This window comes from Carassius gibelio, chromosome A9 (assembly GCF_023724105.1).
Source record: "Carassius gibelio isolate Cgi1373 ecotype wild population from Czech Republic chromosome A9, carGib1.2-hapl.c, whole genome shotgun sequence".
Lineage (NCBI taxonomy): Eukaryota > Metazoa > Chordata > Actinopteri > Cypriniformes > Cyprinidae > Carassius > Carassius gibelio.
The window spans coordinates 7,413,909-7,435,579 of NC_068379.1; the positions used below are offsets into that span (position 1 = coordinate 7,413,909).

The 21,671-nt window shown below is 37.5% G+C and overlaps 1 protein-coding gene across 2 annotated transcripts in view; it reads right to left on the reverse strand.

The window, feature by feature from the left end:
* Positions 1-21,671, reverse strand: part of LOC128019575 (alkyldihydroxyacetonephosphate synthase, peroxisomal) — a 36,745-nt gene that overhangs the window by 4,311 nt on the left and 10,763 nt on the right. For both annotated transcript variants that reach the window (XR_008185205.1, XM_052605642.1), the window contains exons 7-19: positions 20,386-20,465; positions 18,169-18,249; positions 16,998-17,123; positions 16,759-16,867; positions 12,652-12,779; positions 10,461-10,512; positions 7,498-7,574; positions 6,449-6,561; positions 5,902-5,971; positions 5,378-5,439; positions 4,755-4,844; positions 3,423-3,522; positions 3,158-3,215 (exon numbers count right to left, since the gene is read on the reverse strand). Coding sequence is in view for 1 of the 2 variants with exons in the window: in XM_052605642.1 (XP_052461602.1) it covers positions 3,158-3,215; positions 3,423-3,522; positions 4,755-4,844; positions 5,378-5,439; positions 5,902-5,971; positions 6,449-6,561; positions 7,498-7,574; positions 10,461-10,512; positions 12,652-12,779; positions 16,759-16,867; positions 16,998-17,123; positions 18,169-18,249; positions 20,386-20,465 (1,146 nt within the window). In the remaining variant the exon portion in view is untranslated. The remainder of the gene's footprint in view (positions 1-3,157; positions 3,216-3,422; positions 3,523-4,754; positions 4,845-5,377; positions 5,440-5,901; positions 5,972-6,448; positions 6,562-7,497; positions 7,575-10,460; positions 10,513-12,651; positions 12,780-16,758; positions 16,868-16,997; positions 17,124-18,168; positions 18,250-20,385; positions 20,466-21,671) is intronic.

The following is a 21,671-nucleotide window of genomic DNA, read 5'->3' on the forward strand; positions in this document are numbered from 1 at the left end:
AGACGGCATTTCGTCATAATAACTTACTGTTTGAGAAGGAGGCGGGGTTTGGGGCAAGGGCACCTCACTGTTGGCAACACCCCAATCTGAAGCGCTCTCATACATATGCAAATAGGTCTTGTGTTACAGAGCCAGTCATCTTGCATGAAAGAAAGACGGCCGGCCCACCGAATACACAGCAAGCCAATCACGAGTGACAAACATTGGCCCCTCCTCAAACCCCCAGTGGTGTATTTGTGTCTCTGCTGGACGGCAGACAGAAACAGAAGGAGGCATGACTGCATCATTGCCTCCATCACGGAGATAATTTACACATCTATCATCTCGCCATCAGCCCATATTCCCGTACTCTCTTTCCATCACTATCCTGTCACTATTCATCTCTCATAACCACTTTCGTACAGCTGAGACATGCAAAAAAAAAAAAAAAAAAATCAAGATAGAGAAAAAAGCATAGATGTGTGCGTCCAATAATGGCTGAATGAAGCGGAAGCCATCTGAATGTGTTTGAGGCTGATGCACTCATTTCCTATATAACCCCTGGTCTTCACCTGCACAAACAGGCACATGCTGTTCATACTGCTACGCTATCCTCAAGTGTGCATTTACACATGCTGTGCTCTGTGATCAGCTTGGAAAGAAATCTTTAAGCATGTCTGCATGGTGCCAAACAAACAAACCCAAAAAACTCAACTCCTGCAGCGAAGCCCAACAAGAATTCTTAGAATCCGGGTCATGGCACCAGAAAAAATTAAATGTTATAATTCATAATGGTCACATTAGTCTAAAGCGTATCACTACTACTAGAGATGTTGGGCAGCAGAGGTGATAGATGTTCTGGGGAGCCTGGAATGTTTTATTCACTTTAGTGAGTCTGTTCGTTTAGACAGTTCATTTCACATCTCACAAATGAGTCATGAATTATTACTTTCAAAATGTTCGGAAGCCCTTAATTTTTTGTAGTTAAATTTGTGTTAATTCAGTTTGCTAGGTTTGCTTGGATGTTTAATTCCAGTGAAAACAAAGTAAACATACAAGCAAATGATTCATTGAATCATTTGATTCACTACTACTTCTGTTCTGTTTGATAAGGTTGCTAGGTTCATTTCGACAGTTCACTTCAATAAACAGCTGAAATACACAAATGATTCACCGGTTCACTTGAATCATCAATTCCAAAATATTTTACAAAAAGCTTTTTTTTTAATGTAGTGAAATAAATGTTTAGTTAGTTCTGTTTGATAAGGTTTATTAGGTTCATTTGGACCGTTCACTTCAATGAACAGCTGAAATACACAAATGATTCACTTGAGTCATTACTTTTAAAATGTCCTCAGAAGCTCTTAATTTTTGTAGTGACAAATGCTCAGATACTTCTGCTGGTAGGGTTGCTAGTTTAGTTTGAACCATTAAATTCAAAGAAACTGCTTACAAATGATTCACTGATTCATTTGAGAAACGTTTTGTAGTGAAATGCTGTTTGCTAGGGTAAGGTGTTTTAACAAACCCATAGTGGTGGTATTAAACACTAACTACTTTACATTGATTGTGTGCAATGTTGTTTTGTCAATATTTTCAATATGTCAGCCACTTCCTACCAGAGTTATACAGTCAGATGACAAATGCTTTGCAAATTGGTTTGACCAAATTATTGAAAAGGAGTCAGTTTAATGAATCAGTAATAGTTACTTATTTCCAATCTCCATCCTGCTCTCCCTGAAGACTGTGCGGTCTCTTTTTAACTATCTCTAACAGAGCAGCAAGCCTATTTGAATCCTTTATCTGTTTAACAACGTCCTTTTAAAGTGCTAAAGCCATAATCGTGTATAAGAAACGGTGTGCGCTTGTGTAATGCGAGTGGAGGTCTGGCAAATGTGCTTGGATGCATTCACAGCTCTGACCTGCAGCAAACACAGGTTAGTAAACTGTGCCTTTCTCTCATGCACCCTCCCACCTCGCAAGCCCAGACTACATCTGTTTTTCCAGATACACACGCACACACTTCATTTGTCATGCTGTGATTGTGTGTAGACAAAAGGGTCTGTCAGCAGGCAGATAGTACCGCAGTACCGCTATTAATCACAATTACAGAGAACTCCCCCAGCACACACACCATCAGCATGGCTTTCTTTCTGTAAGTTCGCAGTCAGGAAAGTTTATAAATATCAGCTAATCCTTTCCTCTCTCATTTTAAAGGTATAGTTAACCCAAAACTTACAAATCAACTGCACATCTTTTAAAAACGAATGGTTTAGGTTTGAATGATTCTTTCACAAATCTGATTGATCCAGTTCGGAAGTTCAACTCACTGATCCAGTTGTGTCACATAACTATGGAAAGCCCATTTTTAACCACCAAATAAAAAATAAAAAAGGTATTCATATTCATAAAACAAGGGTTCATATCTTGTAATTCTGACTTTATAACACGCATTTGCGAGTTATAATGTCACAATTGCAAGATATAAATTCACAATTCCAAATTTATATCTTAAATTGTGAGTTTATATCTCGCAATTTTGACTTTATAACTTGCAATTTTGACTTTATAACTTGCAATTTTGACTTTGTATCAATTCTAACTTTATATCACGCAATTCTAACTTTATAATCATGCAATTCTGACTATGTCACACAATTCTGACTTTGTTACGCATTTCTAACTTTATGTCACGCAAATTCTGACTTCATATCACGCTATTGTAACTTTATATCACGCAATTCTTGTGTGTTCTAATGTCAGAATAGCTAGTTTATATTACACAATTCTGATTGTGAGATAAAAAGTCACAATTACCTTGTTTTATTTTTTGACATGATAAAGAAATGATGACAGATCTGTCATTTTTGAGTGAACTATGTCTTTTAAAAGTCCATAAAGCACTCGACCTCATGTAGGCTACAGTGTGTGTGTGTGTGTGTGTTTGACTGTGATTAATGAGTGTGGTGATGTTTAGCTAGCAGCAGGCAGATGGTAATGTAGATAAGTCATGTGTTTCAGACCCAATAAACCAGCACAAACCACTGCCCCAAACTCTGCAATTCTCTAAAAAGCTGAACTGCTGACTCTAGAGGCAGTGTACTATACATATTCTGTTCAGTAGAGATCAGGGTGAGTGAATATATGTTTATTTCAGGTGATGTGTGGTGAAATTCACCTCCATGGTGGTGAGACAGACTTCCTCCATTGGCTAGAATCTCCTCCCGGGCTGCATGCTACATAAAAAAAATAACATTCTCAATATCCACTTATTTCTAGCCTAAACCAGAACCATTTATTTGCTTTAAATTTAAATCAAGTCCACAAAACCTACAGCTTAAACAGCATATTGTGACCGCTTTAAAACTGAGAAATATACTCTGGAGAGTACTCTGTTGATTTAAAGACTGATGGCTAATCTTTGCTTTTCTCACTGTACGTACCTCCACTTGTTCATAGACGTGAACTGGATCACTCAGACCCCGGTAATTAAAGGCAAAATAGAAATATACACAAGCACCTGCGTCATACGTCTGTGTAACTCTAGAAAGAGGAAAACAGATAAAAAAAAATTAAGTTACATTGATTTCAAGTTCTTCTAGGAACTTCCTACTTTAAAGTGCAACAAGCGCAACATTTTTTGTTACGAACTGATTCTTCAAAATATCTGGCCGATAAGCCTTCATCCTATACTGACACCTAGTGTTGTGGATGTAAAATCATGCAACAGTAATATTTTTCAGCTACAGATGCAGAAATTAGCAGTCAGCCATAATATATATATATATATATATATATATATTTTTTTAACATTTATATTATATTTACATATTAGTTTAATATCTGTTGTATTAAAATAATTTTAATGTACTTTATTAAAAATATTGATTGCACTTTATATAATATGTTTATTTATAGAATTGTGTACAATAATTGCATAATTATCTACATAACACAAAATCTTTGGACTGGTTTGAAGTTGTTGGGTTTCCAAGAATGAAGAAACTGAACAAAATGTAGCTAGTTACATTATTAGTTGTTAATTAATTTCTGGCAAGATGTAAAGCCATTCTCTATCAATGGAACACAAAAAAGCATGCAAAATAAATTGTACAGTTTATTTTCACAACCATAATACAAATATATTACAAAATATAGGTTTAACAAGAATTAATTTACTAAATTAAACTAGAAATACATTTTTGCTCAATTTCATTTAGTTTTCTATATTTCTAAGAGTATCAGTAGAGTTTGATGTTTCTATAATCAGTTATCTTAATGGTCTTCCTGCTAAATCAAATTTATGGCTTCTGCGGGATCTTTTATGCCCACAGAAAGAAAGAGAGGGGCATCAACGTGCTTTCTCTCCCTGCCTTTGTGACACTTGACTTTGAGACAGTGAAAGTTTAGGGGCCGTGAGTTTGTGTTATCTGGTTTTGCAGAGGTTAAACGGCCACATCAGTCATGTCACACGCAGCTGGATAGCGAAAGACAGGAAATTAATGACTGAGAAATGCACTTCCCTCTTTGTCTGTGTGTGACGGTAAAGGTGAGATCAGAATGAACACAGAGTTCACTAATCAATACATCAAATTGAGTCAAACTAGATTTTTACAATTCACTGGAATTGCCACCAACATTGCTATGGCCTTGTGGATAATTTATTAAACATAAAACTATATGCTAATATTCCAGATTACTGCTAGGTGCTTATTTATGGACAGCATGTCAAAGGCCATAAAGATAGACTAGTGTGTGTGTGTGTGTGTGCGCACCTGCATGTGGAGAGCGGAGGGAACTGTACTCCTCTCTCCTTACACTCTCTTACAATCCTCTCCTTCACATTCCTGCACAAGTCCAAAACCCTGAGCGAGAGACACACAAAAAGAGAGAAATACTGAATAATACAGAAGTGGCCAAAAATGTACCTACATATTCACTCTTTACTATTACTGTTATTCGAAACATTTTCAAAATAGTAAAATTAAAAAAGTTTTTAAGACTATTAAATAACTAAATAAATAGTACAAACAACAGTACAAACAGCACATAACTCAAAAGAAAACAAATACGTAAAACACGCTTATATTTGAGCTTTTTGTCTTTTCTTCTCACTTTAAACACTGATTCATGAGATGAGTCTTGCGATGTACTGAGTTCACTTGTGTGTTGCACACCTGACATTTTTTGTTCATAATGAGTTAATACTAAGAGCCAGAATTTCAGGTTCAGATGAAGTCTGTAAGTTTCTGTGTCTTTGTGGGAGTTCAAGTATTTTTCTTTGGCTTTTTGTCGTTGAACCCTTCCCACCTTCACCGATCCATTCAGACAGAGACGACAGAAGTATGTAAGAGAGCGCGGGCAGCAGTGATGGCAAAGCATGGCACTGAGCATTTACCTGTCCCACGGCACAGACGTCTCAAACGACTCTCCGATCACATAGTAGTCCATTCCCAAATCCTGCACGCAAACACACAGAGGTTACACTTCTCTGTAATGTATTCTATTGCTCACCAAGGATGCATTCATTTGTTATATTTTATTTGTTACAATTTAACATAATAATAATTAATAAATAAGACATTAAGTAAAACATTTTTTTTTTTAAACCAATGTTATCTTTTTTTTTCTTTTCTGTGAAAACTGATGCACTTTTTTTTTCAGGATTTCTTAATGAATAGAAAGTTCAACAGCATTTATTTTAAATATTTTAAACTTGCTGAATACAGCAATTACTTTCCAAAAAAAAAAAAAAAAAAAAGAATCTTACTGAACCGAAACTGAACCTATGGCATTAAAACACACATTTAGGGCTAGGGTTAGGGACATAAAAGATACGTTTCATGAAGGCGTATTTTTGGGTCCTTTGAAGTCTGCTGTAATTAAGGAGAGTAAATCAGTGTGAGGAGCTTCATAACACACCCGCAGATACGCGATGACAAACGTCAGCATGTAACCCCTCTGACCGTTATCCTCTCCTGCTGCCAGACCCCTAAAACACACACACACACACACAGGTCAATGGGAAGCAAAGGGGACATATACATATCATCAGCACAGTCAATGTTGCCAAAGAAAAATCATGAGGCGTCTGTGGTCCGTTGAACATTTCCTGCCAGGACACACACACACACACAGTGGATCAATAAGGCCAGCTGTGGGATTCCCATTCTATCAATCACATTCAGCCTCTAATTAAATATTCTCAGAATCCACACAAGCTTTAAAGCAGAAATCATTCATCTGTTCACTCTTCTCCTCACACACCCATCAGTGCCACTGAAAGAGCTGTGATGAATGAGGGAGGATGAAAAGACTGAGAGAAACACTCGTGCTTCTCTATACAATCAGTGAGATCAGTCAAGGTCAGGGGTCATGACCCTTAGGACCTTTACTGGTGAAACAGTAACTCTGGTTCCATAGAAACAGCACAGATTTGAAGCACACACAAAAATGAGCCATTTCTTACCCAAATTTGGCTGCGATGTCGTAAACCTGTTTCTCGTGCTGCAAAACCTTCCCACGATCCCCCTCAAATAACAGCGTCGCGACACACAGGTGGTGCGGATCGAAGCCTTTAAACTGAGAGCGGTATTGCATGGTTAGACCACATTAAATCAAAGTGATCAGTAGAAATAATTCAGAAAAAAATGTGCGAGCATTTGACATTCTCTCCCTCTAAAATTAGTTTTGAGTTCTGTTTTTATTTCAAGGCTGTGTGGGAGGGGAAACACAATATTACCCAGTAATATCATAGCCTACTTTTCACAAGGCAATCAAATCGGGGGATAAAAATCAACAGCAATATTTCTTGCTTTGACTGCAGACTGACTGACCAAGTGTTTCAGAGAGCAGAGCAGAGTGATAGCAGTACAGATCCAGTAGATGTGATGTCAGGAGTAGACAAAAACTCACACACCTCCTGTTCAATATACTAAAATGTTAAATAGAGTTAACAAAAATGGTTTATAAAAGTCTTTAAAATCTTGTATGAGTATGAGTATTAAGTAGTGAACCAAACACACACACACACACAAACACACACAAATAATAATAATAATAAAAACACTTATTTTTAGTTTTCTTTGATTCTGTTCAGCCAACTGAAAAAAGATATTCAGTCAGTCATCTGATATGCATCCTGTGATGCTTTAGATGCTCTGCCTCTATTAATTAATTTATTTTTTTGTAAGTTTTAATTTCTGTTTTGGTGGGATAAAAGAAAAGTAGAATGTAGTAATAAAAAAAAAATTAAATACAAACAAAAAATGTAATAAAAAAATAAAAACAAAACCAAATCAAATCAAAGCAAAACATAAAAACAAATCCAAAGCAAAAGCAAAAGCAAAACAAAAAACAAAACAAAAGCAAAGCAAAAGTAAAAGCAGAACAAAGCAAAACAAAAACACAACAAAACTCAGCTCACCCAATCAGCCAATCAGAATGCAGCGTTCTGGAGAGCAGTGTAATAGTAAGTGACTGTGATCTTGACACACATTTACGGTTCTTCTTTCTCACCTTTGTGATGTAGAATTTTTTCAGTCCGTCCAAGAATGATGTGAATATGGAGGACACTTGTGGCTTGAGCGCATGACCTGTCAAAACATGAGTTAAACATTTCAATAAACCACAGTATTACATACAAAATCGTTTATTTATTTATTTTTTCGTCAGGGGTTGTGTGCATTCAAAAGCTTTTCCAGTCAAAAGCTTTTTGTTCCACCAAACATCCTTCAGTTTTGCCCCTTGGATTTCCCAGAGGCCTTTGTGTCAGATTTATTAGCGGCGTGTGAACAATAGCACAGTAATGAATGGAGACACAGAGAGAAGAAGAGCGAGAGGGAACGCAGCGAAGAGGTTTCATAAATCATGCTGATAGCAGCTCCTCTGATAAGAAACGCAGCTAAATCTCACACAAAATCTCAGATTAATTCAAATCAACTGGAAACTGACATGAATCTGTGTGAGAAGTTGATCAGACATGCTAGTAATGTTAATGTGGGAGACACAAGTAGAAATGTGTCTTCTGGTTCATTTCACAATCTGTCCCAGCGACCTTTAGTTCTCCAAACTCTTACAGTGCTTTTATAAGATCACAATGTGTCTGAACGCACCACGACACTCATTACCTTCCCTTTTCTTCTGGTGGCGATTAGATATAAAAATAATACAGTCACACTTCTGGGTTTAAAGAGTGTGCATGCTGCAAAAACCCGGATGATTACAGAGACTGGAGTCTTCATTAAAGAGTCAATACATCTCTGTGTCTCTCAGAAGTGCACCGTCGATGAAAACACCGAGCCGAACAGGAGTTAATGAGATCCCTTGGGACTGGGGGAACTTTTCCAGATATATCTGGCAACCCCTCACAAATTCCCCCACATCTCCGCATGTAACGCTATAAACCTCGGCTGCACTGGGAGCTTAATTGCTGCCAGGGCCATTTTTCATTGTTCCTGAATTGTGTGTTTGTGCATTCGCTCGCTGCTCAGCTGGTAAAATAAAGATGAATTTCTCTTTATACGAGGCGGCGCGAGTAGGGGGTTCTCCAGAGATAAATTACACCAGACCAAATTAAACCTCTTGATGTAATGAATACACAAAACAACAACAACAAGTAATAAAAACCTAAACAAAGCTCTCAAAAGCTAAATCTTCCAATTCATCTCAGTGGAGTGGAATATGACAACAGACAACAGTCTCTAAAGGCAGAGACGGATCGTAACTGATGGTTATGGAAACACAGGCTATCTGTAGTAACTAGCTCTCAGTTTTCCTGTTTAACATAACCAACTTCTAACACTCAGGTAATATTCGGTTATGCGAATACAACGCTAGAGGATGTAAGTGCCAATGACTGGAAAATAAAAAAAAGAGTCTAACTTAATGTCACTTGGTGGAAATGGTGTTTGTGATGTTACAAAAGCTCAACTCTCGAGACGAGATTTAAGACAGATAAAATATGTTACTACATGATTGTGACAGAGAATAAGAAGCTGACGACTGATTTCTTCAAGTGATCACAGTTTACCATGTTCACTATGGTAATGTTAATACCTAGCGTCTTTTGCATGCATATTTCTGCCATGTGTGGTGATTATAATCCACAGCGGATCAAATTATTTCAAAATCTCGCTGCTGATTGAAAGTGAGTTTTGAGCTCAACTTATTTTAAAAAGCCATTTTTGACCAATTATTTTACATGACTTTCCCAATCATTTGTGATCACTGGAAAACACAATTTTAAATTACACTAATTTATTAGAAAAATAGAGGGGTCATATGATGCATTTTTTAAGTTTTTGTTGAACTTTATTTGCATAACGCCGCCCAAATGTTCACGCAAAGAAAGAAAGTGTAACTTTGATTCTCGCTGTAGTACTGTTTTTGTGGAGTCGCTGTGTGTTTCCTTGCGAAAGCAAAACTACTTTGTTCTTCCAAAAGTGGACACGACTAGAAATCAGTGATTAAGTTGTATTAACAACAGTGTACCAGAACAGTTCAACCTAAATATACAGATGTGTGCAGAGCATTTTACGAAAGACAGTTTACTTATACAATGCGTTTGCGCAAAAAGGCTGTTTCTATAAAGTGGGGAAGTTTCAACTTTGCAAGGACAGTCTGGTGCTTCTGACTCTCAGACTGTACGTATGTTTTCATATTTTAATAATTTGCCAATGATGATTCAAACGTGAGTTTTGAGCAGTGTAGAGTAGCGCTCGTTGTTTGTCGTTTCTCCGATCACAAATGCAGACATGGTTTTATTTTTACATGATGCAATATGCAACGCAACATTTAAACAGACAGCATAAGTTATTATTAAGTTATTATAATCAGTTATTATGTCCCCACTGGATGCAACAATGCCTCGTTTCTAATGGCTTTTATGGTGTTCGTCTTGTCGCTCATATTACAAAAGGCACCACAGTATTTTCCGTCACACGCTTGAGCCAATCACATTCAGCAAATCACAACACACTGGACAGCTATGCGTTTCAGAAGGCAGGGCATAGACGAGAAAAAATAACAGTATGTGGAAAATAATGTTTTTTAAACCTTAAACCATATTAACACATTGCATTACACCAAATACACAACATAATGCTCTTTTTAGTGATTTCCAGAATTCTAAACCTTTTAGTCACCTTTGACATTAAATATTTTCTTGAAGTAAACAGATTAAAGGGATACTTCCAAATCTGTATGACTTGCATAATTCTGTAAAGAAGATATTTGAAAGAATTTCAGTAACCAAATGGTCTGATGAACCAAAGGATTTCCACAGTTTGGACAAAAACAGCTTGGGAAAACCTTATTTAAAGGAATAGAAATTCTGTCTCTCTCAAGCTAAACAATAACAAGTCAGAAAAGATGTGGATGTTTTGACAATGTCCTAAACGGTCACTGTAGAAGAGCGGTGTAAAGATTCTTCAAAATATATTTTATGTTCCACAGAACATGAATGAAAAAACTAAACTCACCAAACTGAAACTGCTCGTTGTCCATTAGCCGAATGGATGCTGGAGCGCATCTCTGAAACAAAAAATAAAGATACAAAGTACTATATGGAGATGTATTGTATAATGACCCTCACACATCGTTTTAAACAAACCTACAATATTATTATTATTATTTCCCAGCAAGTATTGTTCAGGAAACACCTACACTACAGCAAGATGATATTCCAGTTAAAATAAAGCATTTTTGTTAAAGACAGCCTTGGGCAAAGAAAAACGAAGAGAGAGGAGCAGTGTAGGACCTGAATAGCATAATCAATCATTTAATTTTAAGTTTGGATCACCGTTTGTTTATGGACTAATAAGAAGCAGTGCTGATGAGAACACTAACACTGCGCTCGCTCATCAATAACAGCTACAACATCAGCAGCAGGCCACAGACTAATGAGAGATCGAGATCTCAGGCCATTAGGAAGAGTCTGAGCAGAGCTGCAGGTACACACACTTTAATGAGAGTCAAGCCTTATTCACCACACACACACACACACACACACACAGACAGACACACACACAGACAGACACACACACGCACAGGCACACACAGACAGACACACGCACACACAGACAGACACACAGGCAGACATACGAACACAGACACAGGCACACGCACACGCACACACGCACAGACACACACACACAGACACACACACAGACACACGCACACACAGACACACACACAGGCACACACACGAACACAGACACAGGCACACACACGAACACAGACACAGGCACACGCACAGACACACACGCACACACAGAAACACACACACAGACAGACACACAGATACACACACAGACACACGCACACACACGCACACAGACACAGACACACGCACACACACCCACACAGAGACACACACAGAGACACAGACACACACACATGCCATAACAGCACTCAAATACACACAGCAATCAGTTCAGCATGTTATAAGACATGAAAGACATGCAGATGCACAATATTTAAGATAAGATCATAATAAGCTTAAATCAGTCAATATTACAGAAAATAATTATACCAGTGTCATTTATATTTTTGGTATACTTAATGCTAAATACATACAGTAGCATTCAAAGGTCTGAGGTCAGAAAGTTTTTTACAAGAAGTCCATTCATTTATTCAGCAATTAAATCAAACTGAACAAAAAAAAAAAAAGTAAAGACATTTATAACGTCACGAATGATTTCCATGTTAAAATGTGCTAGCAGTTTGGTAACATGCCATCATGCTAACGTGTTAAAATATGCTTTAAACACACTAAACCATGCTATCATTATGCTGAAACATCAAAGAAATATGTTAGCGATGCGCTATTTCGTAAATTAGCATGTTAACATCATGCTGAAAGATCAAAGCAATATATGTTAGCATGTTAATATGTGCTAGTTAAACAATACTGTAAACATGTTAGCAATGGTTTGCATCATGTTAGCGGTGGACTAAAACCAGTTAAAATTATACTGGAACAAAACATGGTAACAACCATTGACAGCAACAGTAACAACATTTATAATGTTATTTTTATTCAAAGACATAATATCCTCCTTCTTACAAAAAATATTAAGAAAAAAAAAAGTTTTTTACACTGATAATTATAAAGACTTTTTGGGCAGCAAATCAATACATTGATGATTTTTGAAGTATCAAGTGACACCTTGAAAATTAACCCTGATTTTATTACAGTAAAGGTGGATTGATTACCATTTGTATAAGCACAGTTTTACTACAAATGCCATGGCTAAACTACGGTTAGTGTAGAAGAACCATGGTTAATTTGTTATTACTATGGTTTAACTATGATAACCAGGTTTTTTTTGCAAAACCAGTTAATTTTCGTAAGGGACTGAAGACTGGATTATTGATCCTAAAAATTCAACTTTGAAATCACAGGAATAAATTACATTTTAAAATGTATTCAAATAGAAAACAGTTTAAGCTCTAATAATGTTTCACAATATTTCTGTTGGTCAAATAAATGCAGCCTCTGTGAACAAACTTTGTAAAAATCTTACGGATTCCACATTTTTGAACGGTAATGTAACAGTAATTTGTATCAGTATTTAGTAATAACATCATTTTGAAATCAGCATCACTGATTATAGATCTATAAATCAGATTAGTCTGACCACGGCTGGATTCATGACGTCCAGTACTGACCTGTCTGGCCACCTCTCTCAGGCACGCCACGCCCTGCTGGAAGTTTGGGAAGACAATGGAGCCGTACTTCTGATACTCAGGAATGGGTCGGATCTTCATTGTGACTTCAGTCACCACTCCCAGAGTCCCTGAGGAGCAAGACACACATCAGCGTGCGTGTGTGTGGTCACAAAGAGTTTCACAGGAGTTTGATCGGTTTCGCTATTACTGCATCACACACACAAGGGCTGAAAATGTGTGTGATCTGTAATATGCATGATTTGAATAGTCTTTAAAAACAAGCAAAGGATGTCAGAGAGTTAAATGAGTGTGCAACACACAAACACATATGCACGGAGCCCCCGGCTCTCTGCGTGTTCATTTTCACCTGAACGCTCAAGTTTCAAAGCAGAAAGATTTACAGACTGTGTTCTGTGACATACAGCAGGTCAGTATCAAACGGCACACTGGCGGGAGACCAGAGCCACTGAGCGTCCAACAGAGTCCAGCGCAGCAGGCCTCCTGTCCCAAACCAGCATGACCTCTGACCTCTGACCTCTGAGGGATACCCTGCGTCTGCTGCTCTGAGTCTGGGCTTCTGCACTCATTAGTGACAGCCCCGAGCGAGTGTGCAACACTGGTGAGGAAGTCCTGTGGAGAGTTTATGCTGACCGTATGTGAGCAAACAAAACCCCACTCACCCTCATCCTTCACTCAGCTTTTATTCATTAAAATAGTACAATGCTGTAATATAGAATGCTTTTTATAGAAAAACCCTGTAAAAAGCTCCTAAAACCTCTTAATTTGTTTAACTACGTTGCCTTATCATTAATTATATGGTGAAAATGTGTTAATGGTTTAACATTATATAGAATATTACTGTAAAATGTACTGGCAAATGTATGGTTTTTGGAAATATAATTATGAATCAATGTGTAATAAATGGTGGAAAACAGTAAAAGTAAATGGTTAACATCATAGTATATTTAATTTTACTGTAAAATACTATGAAATTATAGTTTTTGGAAGAGAAAACTGAACTATTGTATAATTTATGATGAGCAGCTAAATGTTTTAACTTTATTTGTAATAATATTGTAAAATACTGTCAGAATTATGTTTTTGGAATTAAAAAACTGAATTATATACTTTAAGGTGCAAACAGTAAATGTTTTAACATCACTTTATATGTAATTATATTGTAAAATACTGTCAAACGTATAGTTTTTGGAAGTAAAAACTATGAAACACCATATAATTTATGGTGAACAACAGCAAAGAGATATTCCCAAAAGATACTGCATGACACCGCACATATGATTATATTATATATTTAATTTGTTTCTTCTTATGTTTATAATTGTGTTAGATTTTATGTTATTTAATGACGAAGTTGTTGCATTATTTTAGAGTTGTGTGTTTGACCATGATCATTTTCTATTTAATAGGAGTTTATTGTTTTATGGACAGACAACTTACGATTAACTTTTACCTGCTGTATTATTATGGTGGGTTTCAGTACATTTTGGGATTTAAAACAGAAAATTAAATCACTCCAAAAATATAGTCACAATTTGTAAATATGCCAGCCTGTAATATCTCAAAGATTGTCGCTCTCTTTTTTTAAGATGTATTTCTGGTATAGGTGGCAGTTTTTTTTTTACTGTAATTTAACAGGATATTTTTACAGCAATAATAGACATCACTTAAAGCTGCGGTAGGGAACTTTTGATGTTCTAGCGGTTAATAAACAGAACTGCTTGCGTCTTGCGGAAGAACATCGTAGCCGGAACTACTTCTCTCTGTTTATGTCTATGAAGAATCACAAAGGTACTGGGTTACTCCGCCGCGGTACCCCCGAAGCAATATAAAATAGTCTGAATATAAACACTTATTATAGGTGTACCCTAGTGATTCAGGACAAGCCAAAAACACGGTCAGAAAATGGATTCATGGTGTACTCGCTTATTATATACATTTTTCTACATTTTGAACACAAACAAAGTTACAGACCGCAGCTCTGATTGGTTGTTTTTTACCGGGAGCGCATGACTTTCTGCAAATGGCAATAGGATCACTGGGAGAAGCCAGAGGAGCTTGATTTTTTTCACAGATTATCTGTCTCATATTCTACTGTCAGGACATAATGAAAGGTTTAACAAATATGTAAAAAATATTTTTTTACAAAAGTTCCCTACAGCACCTTTAAGTTGCATTGAACCCACAATATTTCTTTAAACATGCCAATAACATGGTTTATCAAACACACACACCTCTGATATAATAATCCTCAGATCTAAAGATCTCCTGACCCCCGTAAAAACAACAACAACAACAACATTAACTCAGTCATCTGAACTTAAGCGTGTCAGAGGGGAAAAGGTGAAATGCCCCTGACATTACAAAGCCATTAAAGCAGCAGATGTCCTTCCTCATAGAATCATTAATGTTTAATTAATACTGATTAATCATGGGAAATATTCATCCTCCCACAAAGACTTCATATGAGCCATAAAATGCTTCACAGACCATTTTAGAAAACACAACAATTATGACCCATTTTCATCACTTCAGGGCTTCATGAACAGCTTAATGACTTTTTAGAGAGACAGATTAATAACTCTCCTTCTCTATGGATAAGGGTGATACTTGACACATATAGGATATCAAGCACGTAGTTCTGACTTGTTGCCCTCTCTGAGGAAAGCTTGAGGAACAGAAAGCCGAACATGTTTTACTGCCCCCTACTGGTTCACAGTCTCCCAACCGACTGCTCACAAAACTGGAAAACACTTTTGAAAATCACAAGTTTCAGTCGGATGGCATGACTGCTACATGACTTCTGGGAGGAAGAACTAAAGATTTTAGGCACTTAAAGGAATAGTTCACCCAAAAATGCAAGAAGCAAGATGAGTTTGCTTGAAATGTAGCATTGCATCACTTGCTCATCAGTGGATCCTCTGCAGTGAATGGGTGCCGCCAGCCAAACCGCTGATAAAAACATCACAATAATCGATAAGTAATCCACAGCACTCCAGTCCATCAGCTAACATCAGGTGAAGAGAAGAGCTGAATGTTCATAAGAAATACATCCATTATAAAGATGTTTTTAAACCTCTATTTATAATATTGTTTTCTGAAGTGAAAACAGTCGTCTCATCTGAGTCAGGAGAGAAATATGCACAGATCAAGCGCCGTTTCTAAACCAGCTCTAAACAAATATGTGGGGGGATTTTAACGTGAGAGGACAACAGAGGATGGACTTTTTCACTGGAGGAAGTGATATGGATTATGGACTTGTATTTTGGCGGTTTAGAGTCAAAACACATTAAAGATGAATTTGTTTCTCTCAAACACACAGCTTTTCTCTTCACCAGACATTAACTGATGGACTGGATTGGTGTGGATTATTGTGATGTTTTAACTGTTTGGACTCTCATTCTGACGGCACCCATTCACTGCAGTGCATCCACTGGTAAGCAAATGAAGTTAATTAATTCAAATCTGTTCCGATGAAGACACAAACTCATCAATATTTTGGATGGCCCAAGGGTGAGAAAACATTTAGTTTGAACTAATCCTTTTAATAGCAGGTAAACTACTAGAATTATTCAGATTGTTTAGTTTTGCATCGTATAATCGGTTTTAAATGTATTTATCTTTACTGTGCTGGGTCACTTCACATGTTGGTCTCTCTTCCTTTCTAAGAGTGTGGTTACTGCTTTGAAATAAACTGCAGAATGGATAAGACTTCACGCGGATATGAGCCCAAACCGGGCAACATGACCCTAGATAAAGACAAACAAAAACTCTGCTTTACAAATCTCTCTGATTAAGAGGACTGTTTATATGAAAACCTTAAGTGATTGATAAGAACTCTGCCTACAATCTAAACTCCCATATAATACTTATCACTATCAGTGACCCAACCAATGTCAAACTAACTTCAGTGTGCACAATGAGAAGAGGATCCAGTACAAAACAGTAGAAATAGTCTCTAGATATCCACTGAGAAACTTTGGCCTGAAGAATACTTTGATTTTTAGGTGAACACTAGGATGCGTGTACAGTGCACAAGATCCTTTCAGATCCGATACATTCCTCACATAGAACATGACGTGTCCGTACCCTCTGAGCCCAGGATGAAGTGATGTATGTCGGGGCCGGTGGACATGCGGGGCCCCAGACAGCTCTTCTCAATCACTCCTCTAGGGGTCACCATCTTTATATGCACCACCTGGGAACACATCACAGGTATCCTGAATGACCTACGACAGCACAGCTCAACCTTTAAAGGGTGTGAGGCAGAGCATGAATGTGAACTCTGTCCCAGACCGGCGTACGTGTTGAGAAACAGGGACACATACCAGGTCCTCAATGTTGCCGTAGATGTTTTTCTTCATGCCTGACGCCCGTGTGGCCACCCAGCCGCCCAGAGAACTGAACTCCATGGAGTCCGGCTCGTGGCCTGTACAGTAACCACGCTCATTCAGCTACAATCACACCAAGAACACAAAACATCCTCAGCAGGAGAGTAAAAAACAAGCAATACATAAGTACGTCTTATTAAAATATATATCTATTTTTAAGTAAGAACATCAAGTCCCTTTATAGTAAATAACACAGCCATGAAAAATTAAAAAAAAAAAAAGGTTAAAGAGAAAGTTCACCCAAAAAGTTGACGGTAGACGTTGACTTCCATAGTAAAAACAAAATACTGAGGAAGTCAATGGCTTCAGCAACTGTTCATTTATTTGTGTTCAACAACAACATATATATATATAAATACACAAAGACAATTTTTATTTTGGGGTGAACAACCCTTTCCTTTTTACTGCATTTTTGGGTTTTGTCATTCTTTACGAAGCACAAAGCAAATTTGGTGGATTTAACCACCGATAAAATCTAAATTTTGCTTTGAACAACAAACAAATATATATAGAAAACACCCCTGGATACAGTATACACAGCAGCTGGTGATGAACAGATAGATGTTACAATATCACCTATTGTAGCACAGCTGGATCAATCAGTATCCAAGAACTGGATGATATTGGTTTAATAATAAAACTTCTAATCACTCGACTGTCAATAAAATACCAGTCTCACATGAAATGTGTTTCTGGATTAGCCTTATGGAGCGTTTCAGACCTGTTTCCTGCAGTCAGACTCACGATGTGGAGTGTGTGAGCGTGACAGCCGTATACCTGCGAGGGAGCTGATGTCTTATTGATCAGTCTCAGATAACACACACGCTCCAGGTGATTTTATTAAGCAATCCCCCAAGAAATACAAACACACTTTAATGTTCCACCATCTGTCCTGCATCCGTCCAACACACACACACACACACACACACACTCAAAATACCATAACAGCCCAGCGGCACCAGCGCCACTCTCACCATTAGTTTATGGGACCATCTGCTCTGTGTGTGTGTGTTTTCAGTTTGTCACAAGCAAACGGCCTGTTTCTACTCTTTCCTCTGAAATGTAATGGTTATGTCGTGGCTGTTAAATCAGTGTGTGTATCACTGACCTGTCTCTCCAGATCCTGTCCGATGATCCCAGCCTCCACATGAGCCGTTAGATTCTTCTCATCAATCCACAATATTCGGTTCTACACAAAGGAACAAACAGGTCACGTATGGGAGTCCTCTCATTTTATCCTTTATAAATTAAGATGAAAGCATTTTCTATGAATAGGGGAGTAGTAAATACATAACAGAGCAAGGAACTCTGAATGGGACAGTTCACACCCAATCTTAAAAATGAAAATAAGACATTTTAAAGAAAGTTCGTTTACCATTGATTTTTATTCAAAATATCTTATTTTTTGTTTAACAGAAGATAGTAAGTCACACAGCAAAGGCTGAGTTATTTCTATTACGTTTAATTTTGTTAGATTTTTTTAAGTCTGCAGTTTTTGCAACCCTGTTACCAAAATGTTTCTTAATTTTGATTGAAAATGAAATAAACAGCCAAATTAAATAGTCAAAATTTAAATTTGCCTGAACTGGCAAGAGGGTTGTAATTGAATCATTCAAAAAAAAATTGTTTAATATTAAATCAATTAAAATATTTGTTCATTATATATATATATATATATATATATATATATATATATATATATATATATATATATATAAAATGAACAAATATACAATACTTTTGTCTCTTAATAAGAGACTTTTTTCAGAACATGAACGTAGGGATAAACCGATATGAAAATGTATATATATTTTTTTTGTGTACCAGGATTGAATGATTGAGCTTGCTGAACACTGTCAAATTTGAGAAAATGAAGCTATGGTAATAATGCCATTCAAAAGCTGAATTATCGGGGAACATTTTTATAATCGGTGTATCCCTACGTTCATGTTCTGAAAAAAGTCTCTTATTAAGAGACAAAAGTATTGTAATAACAGTAATATTGCACACATGTATATAATATTCTATAATATCCCGGATGTGAACGCACAGTTAGGCTTCGGCTATGGCTGTAGTGTTGTTGTGAAAGTAGGGGCGGAGCATAGAGATATGCCATTTCTCGTTTGTTACTCTAGAGTAGACCAATTCACTTTATTGAGGCATACTGCCCCCCATCTGTTATGGAATGTGGAGTATGACTTGAATTTTTTTGCCAAACATTACAGATGGCACCTTTAAAGTATGCAGTCTTGCAAATCTCTAACATAGTGAACAATATAGAAAAAAAAAACCTGTATGTGTGGATGTGGCCAAAAACACAAATACAGTATTGTAATATTTGGGTGACTTATCCCTAGAGGTCTAACTATAAAAATATAGCTTTTAAAAATTTTCGTTATTTTCTGACAAAGACAGAACAAAACAAAGGATAAAAAGCCCGTATGTGGCCAAAATGGGGGATATTCAATGCAAGATACATACAATACTGTATACGTAGAATAGATTATAAACACATAAAAACACAACATGTATGTATAACCGACTAATTATAAGGACTGGAATAGACTAGAATGAGACAAGGAGAGAGATCTTGATTAAAGTGCAGTGGTGTTGACATTGTGAGTGTGTTCGCGGGTCTCCCTTAAACCACATGTCAAACAGATTCACTGCCGCTAAACTAAGCTCACATCTCAGCTTAGTGAGTGAGGACAGAGAGAGGTCACTGTGTGTGTGTGTGTGTGTGTGTGTGTGTGTGTGTAAACCAGAAACCACAGCAACACAAACCACTGCTTTTATTCTTCTCTGATCTAGTTTGACGATCTATAATAACTGACTTTTGCTCACGAGTAAAATCAGAACTTCTTTTTAAATTTAACAATAGAAATGCATATAATCACGCCTTCCCAGTGGCCCAGGTTTTAGCTGCTGTTAGTATCAGCTGGGATTTGTCCCCTGGTTTCCACAGCAGGGGTTAAATACACTTCAGGAAACAGCCCTGTCTCCACAGGTGGCTCCGCCCCCCAGCTATCAATCACGCCACTGCACTCATAAAACCACCAGGCTGCCTTTCATGTGCGTGACCCCGTGACCCCTAAAACAGGCCACCAAGGTCAGAGCAGCAGATGAAACAGTGGAGAGGGGGAAAACGAGAGAGAAAGCGCAGGAGAGGGGTAAAAACAGGGGAGAGAAGTACAGCCAGGTACACAGCAAGCTCTATATGTGTGGAGACGTAATATATGCACCATAAACACACACACACATAAACACAGGCGCTGAACGATTGTCGGTATGTATCACACCTGCATGTATTCATGTAAATACTCACCATCTGAGAGGTGTCCAAAGAGACAATAGAGCGAGTCTCCTCATGAGGGCACTCTAGAGCACTGGACACACTCGTCCCACCTGATCACGAGAGAGAGAGAGAGTTTAATATTTTAAAGGGTTAGATCACCCAATAATCATAATTATGTCATTAATAACTCGCCCTCATGTCGTTCCAAACCCGTAAGACCTCCATTCATCTTAAGAACACAGTTTAAGATATTTTAGATTTAGTCCAAATGATTTGCAAACGAATCATTCGATGTAACCGGATCTTTTTCATCCAGTTCACCAAATTGAACTGAATCATTTGAAATGGTTCACGTCTCCAATACGCATTAATCCACAAATGACTTAAGCTGTTAACTTTTTCAATGTGGCTGACACTCCCTCGGAGTTCAAACAAACCAATATCCCGGAGTAATTCATGTACTCAAACAGTACACTGACTGAACTGCTGTGAAGAGAGAACTGAAGATGAACACCGAGCCGAGCCAGATAACGAACGAACGATTGACTCGTTCACGAGTCAAGAGCCATTTCTTTCTGACACGTCCGATTCGTGAACCGAGGAGCTGATGATACTCTGCATTCGTGATTCAGCGTGACGCAGACCGACACACAGAGCGCCTGAACCGAACGGATTCTTTTGGTGATTGATTCTGAACTGATTCAGTCCTAATGTTATGAGCGCAGGTAAACCGAAGGCTTGATTCAAGGCCAATCATCGCAAATGACGCCATTACGTCGAGCGCAAAAGAACTGGTAAACTGTTTTCTTCAACCGGTTTATTGAATCGAACTGTCCGAAATAACTACTGGTGATCCGAAAACAGAAGCAACCGGTTCATGACTCGTGAATGAGTCAGTCTGTTGTTCGTTATCTGGCTCGGCTCGGTGTTCATCTTCAGTTCTCTCTTCACAGCAGTTCAGTCAATGTACTGTTTGAGTAAATGAATTACTCCAGAATATTGGTTTGTTTGAACTCCGAGGGAGTGTCAGCCACATTAAAATAGTTAACAGCTTAAGTCATTTGTGGATTAATGCGTATTGGAGACACGAACCATTTCAAATGATTCAGTTCGATTTGGTGAACCGGTTCAAAAAGATCCGGTTACATCGAATGATTCATTCATGAACCGGATATCACAAACTGCTTTGTTTTGAACTCTCTCACAACAGACAAAGAAGAGAAGACAATGCTGAATAAAATCATAGTTTTTGCTATTTTTGGACCAAAATGTATTTTTGATGCTTCAAAATATTCTAACGGACCCTCTGATGTCAC